The 4,516-nt window shown below is 39.8% G+C and overlaps 1 protein-coding gene across 1 annotated transcript in view; it reads right to left on the reverse strand.

The window, feature by feature from the left end:
- LOC104710854 (AT-rich interactive domain-containing protein 4) overlaps nt 1-4,516 on the reverse strand; it is a gene marked incomplete at its 5' end in the record, with an annotated part of 5,634 nt that extends 1,118 nt beyond the window's left edge. The window contains 15 exon segments of the mRNA XM_010427512.1: nt 140-230; nt 314-414; nt 520-618; nt 701-838; nt 946-1,248; nt 1,431-1,670; nt 2,016-2,189; nt 2,278-2,413; nt 2,521-2,552; nt 2,660-2,716; nt 2,825-3,101; nt 3,235-3,323; nt 3,550-3,603; nt 3,847-4,038; nt 4,300-4,516. Coding sequence (XP_010425814.1) covers nt 140-230; nt 314-414; nt 520-618; nt 701-838; nt 946-1,248; nt 1,431-1,670; nt 2,016-2,189; nt 2,278-2,413; nt 2,521-2,552; nt 2,660-2,716; nt 2,825-3,101; nt 3,235-3,323; nt 3,550-3,603; nt 3,847-4,038; nt 4,300-4,458 — 2,142 coding nt within the window.

Here is a 4,516-nt window from a genome sequence, read left to right on the forward strand (position 1 = left end):
TCCTATAATTAGAGACGCTACAATTTGGGCAGACATATTCCAACCCATCCGTTTTCGCATAATCCTGTCATATCATATGTTTAAACCAGTCACTACACAGAGGCAGTTGATGATATTACGAGTTTGTGTTTGCTTTTACCTTGAAGGCCCCGAGGCCGGGTCTTCTGTCACATCCGAAATGAGCCCACTCTCCACACGATCCACAGTTCACCCAGTCACCAGCCGTGCTACTGTTTCAACCAAGAAAATCAATGCGTTATTATTAACAAGTAACCTTCTCAAGCGAGAGAGAAAGAAGGTTCTTATAATGTACCTGCGACATATTAGGCAACACTCTCCATCTACATCATCATGAGCATATTCATACTCCAGTAGATACGTCTCATAGTGTCTCTTAAGTGTATTGCCCACTCCCTGCCATAACAACCGCAGAGTTAGTTAGCTTTTAAGACAGGCACTGAATTTCAAGAATAAATCAAGTAATGAGCTAGATTAGAAATCAATCAATCAATCATTTACAGTCATTCTGTTCGTGAGTGTGTGGTTCCGCATCTTTGAGAAAACTTGTCCCTTCCAGTTGATCCCATTCCCAACATGGAACCCTCCCCTTGATACAACCTGCAATAACTCTCATTTTTAGGCCAACAAATGTAATGCTGGCTGCCCTGGGTTGATCAAATTCAAATCATTGCTTAACTACCTCTCTATACAAGTTGAACAGATCAAGCCGTTTTGAGTTGAGAACAGCGTCTGGAAACTCTGCTAGCCCCCCTGGAGGAACAAGCCGGCTATGTCCTCGAATTAGCAAAAACTGCATCACATCCCTCAGAAACTCCTCCTTCATATAGAGACAGCATCAGTATAATAATCCCCGAAGAAAAAAAAAACCATCTTCAAAGTGGGTTTTAAGTTCAAACTATTCATCACAAGGAAAGTAAGGCAAACCTCTGAGCAAATCTGAATATGCGCTCTTCCACAGTCGTGTTTCTTGAGAGGCAGAGGGTTTAGTGAGATAATTTGCTTTCTCTGGTATGAACCAGAAAAAGCTTTACGTTGAGTTACCGGAGTACCACCTGATGCACCATGCTTTGGAGGCATAGGTAAGCTTCCTTTGGTGTTGTCACCATCAAATCTTCCAATTTCAGAGTAACCAGAGAAAGGTATCATCTTATGTCGACGGGTGTGAGGTATCGGTCTCAGAGCAGCAACATTGATTTTCCTCGATGTAGGTCCTCCGTTTTCAGTTTCCTGAATGTAGATATTTCCACAGCGTCATATCAGTGTAAATACATGAAGACGATGATAGTTTGGCACAAGTATGGCCACCAATTTAGAGTTGAAATCAAAGAGTCTAACTTGTAAACAAAGAGTACTTCCAAACTAATATTCTATATAAAGGAAGTTTTAACCTGTGGCATTCGAAACAGTACCTTACTTTCTCTGCATGGTTCGGATCTTTTTCTGGTTGGTAAGGGTGGCGTTAACCAGTGAGGAATTTTGGACAGAAGAGCATCATGATTTGAAGTATCATTGATCTCTTGTCCACAGAAGAAAAGTAAACGCTCTGCATCATCTTTTTCAAAGGAAGCAACAGACAACCCCTGAATGCTTGCTACTCCAAGGATAACCAAACTGCGGTATGACACATCAGGTGCCAGCTGCCTTAAGACCTACATAAAAGCAGAATAAAACTTTTTCTTAGCTACATATTACGCAAGAGAAAGAAAGATCATGAAACGCGAAAAAAAAAATCCAGAAAGTCGCAAAGAATGTGGATCACACATGGCTATCTGGATGTTACCACCTCACATGGTCATGTCAAAGCATAGTGGGAGCAATAAAGCACGGAAAATGGTCATGGGCATCTTAAACGTTGACTCAAACGTTCAGGAACTTGAAAAGCCTTCATTAATGTTCGTTGCATTTTCATAACAAACTTTTTCATCTTAACATTCTCAGGACTACTCTACAAGACTACAACAAATCTAAATCGAGCAGAGAAAGAGATAATTAACCTGCAGAGCCCATGTCGGGACTTGCATCGAAACTTCACACACACTTGCCCCACAAGCTATTGAAGCAGATCTCCGAGGCTCAGAGAAAACCCACTCTGTTTCTTCTGAGTTGACCACTGAATGGACTAGTTGGATCTTCTCAATCACCTCATGTTTTATGTGATTTTCCAAAAGCTGTTATTTACAAAGGAGACTAATGATAAACCCCATTGCACATGTATGCAGAGTAGAGGTCATATTTAGAAAGGTTAAAATCCCTTGCCTGGTCACTGAAACAGGTCTGCGCATTTCCAGACACCAGCATTGATATGTGTGCTGAAGAACAGGTCGAGATATCACACCGCATGGTCACTACACCACGAGTAAATGTTCCTGCTTGAAGAGGAGGTGCTGGAGCACTGCATTATGAAAGTAACAGTAAGTCTTAAAACTAACTCCATAGGCACAAAATCAAAGATTATTCGAGGGATGCACAACATATCATTAGGCCATATAAACTACATACCTAGAACGGTTATGGAGCCTACTTCCTCGCATCTGGAACAACGAAATGATAAAGTTATTTTGATAGGACTAAAATGCACACATTTTCGTAGGCCCACTAATAAAGAAAAAGCTAAACTGAAAACTAACAAGCTACTCACTTCTACTCTCAAGAGAGCATTAAGTCCTTCCACCAAAGATCCCAGAACAGATGTATCCTGAAATAGAGAACCAGCTTTAGAAGTGAAAATAGCATAGAGAAATACTAACAATTGCGCAAACAAGCCAAGCATCATAAAATGTGCAAGAAGGTCAGCAACACCCACCAGTGTGCATGGTGGTCCACACAAAAGGAATCTCACGGTAACATCTTCGTCATATATCTTTATTGACGGGAGGCTCTCTAATGAATTTTCGTCTTCTAGTTCATCAGCTTCTGGCGAAACCACGTCAATCTTTGGAGGGTCTCCAAGCAAGCAGGGTCCCATCTCATAATTCATTTTACGGTTGCTGTTCGAAGGAAGGACGGTATTGTCACTCGTACAATAGAGTCGGAAAGATGCCTCTGCAACATGGAACACATCCCATGTATCACTGCACGAACTGCATTGCCAAAGAACATAGCATAGTCAACTAAATTTGTAGACTAGGTGAAAAAGAGTATATAATGTAGATGTAAATCAGACTAAAATTAAGGCTTTTCGCAATTTCAGATGCTCGGGTTAACAAATATTACCTCTGTATGACTGAAAACAGAGCATGGCGAAAATGGCAGGCTGCATATTTCGTGAAAGCATTTTTCCAATATATAACATATTGAACACCCTACCATACCAAAGCACCAATAGAAAGAAAAAAAAAACTGATTAGAAGGACTGACATAATGTACTATCAATTTAAGTAATTTATTCAAAGGGCATTTACATATTAACTGTTCCTTTCAACTACTCTTAACCTAGGTGAAATAGAGCAACAAAGAGGTAACAAGAAGAAAACGTACTAAACAGTAAGGAAACAGAAAAGTGCAAGGTGGTTATCAAGAATGGTGCACCTTAGAGTAGAGTGCTTGAGCTAATTCTTCACCATTTGGAAGCTCAAGGTAAACCTGAGAAAACAATATGAAACCAAAGCCTATTAATATTTCACTAGGGACAATTATAAACAGAAACTTAACCAGTGAAGAATATTTGGGTTCTTGTTATGAAAAATGTAGAGGAAACTCTATAAAGCCTTTTAAGCGAATCATCAAGAGACTAACAGCAAAGTATTAAGAAACAAAACCAACTTCAGATGGTAAAAGGAAATCCTAAACTAAAAAAGAGTAACGTAAAAAAACGAATGCACCTACCGTTGTCGGTAATGTGGAACCAAACAGAGCAACCAAGGCATCAGGAGTAGAAAAAGCAGCAAATCCCAACACTAAGGGACCAACTTCATCACTATCTCCAGTCTGCTCCCCTTGCAAGTAGACAAAATCCGTTGCAGAAGAGTTAACAGCAACCTGGAACTCCTCTGTCGTAGGATTATTCAGTACCTGAATCTACAACATGAGAAAAAAAAGCATAGCATACACACAAATGCTTAAACATCTCCATAAAATTTCACTAGAAGGAACTTCCAAGTCCAGTAATATCTGAAGCCATTGAAGATTCTCTCACCAGCTAACAAATTCCCTATCTACATAACTAGAACCAACTTAGTTCAACATTGTCCAATCTTACAAAAGATTCCAAATTTCAAACCAAATCATTTAAGACAAGTAAAAGAGAATTAGAGAAGAAGAATTCAAAGACCCTTTTACCTTGAGTCGCCCTGAAGAAGAGAGATCTGGAAAAGGGTATTTGGGTTGAAGAGGAGGAGGAGGAGGAGCTCCATCTATCTGGTTATTATTATTCTCTCCAGAAACAACTGCCACAACATTACAACGGTTTCTCGAAAACCCTTGACCATGAAACATCATTCAAAGCATAACCAAACTTTCTCTAACCCAAAAGAGACAACAACTACAAAGAAGAGAA

Source organism: Camelina sativa, chromosome 9 (genome assembly GCF_000633955.1).
Source record: "Camelina sativa cultivar DH55 chromosome 9, Cs, whole genome shotgun sequence".
Classification (NCBI taxonomy): Eukaryota; Viridiplantae; Streptophyta; class Magnoliopsida; order Brassicales; family Brassicaceae; genus Camelina; species Camelina sativa.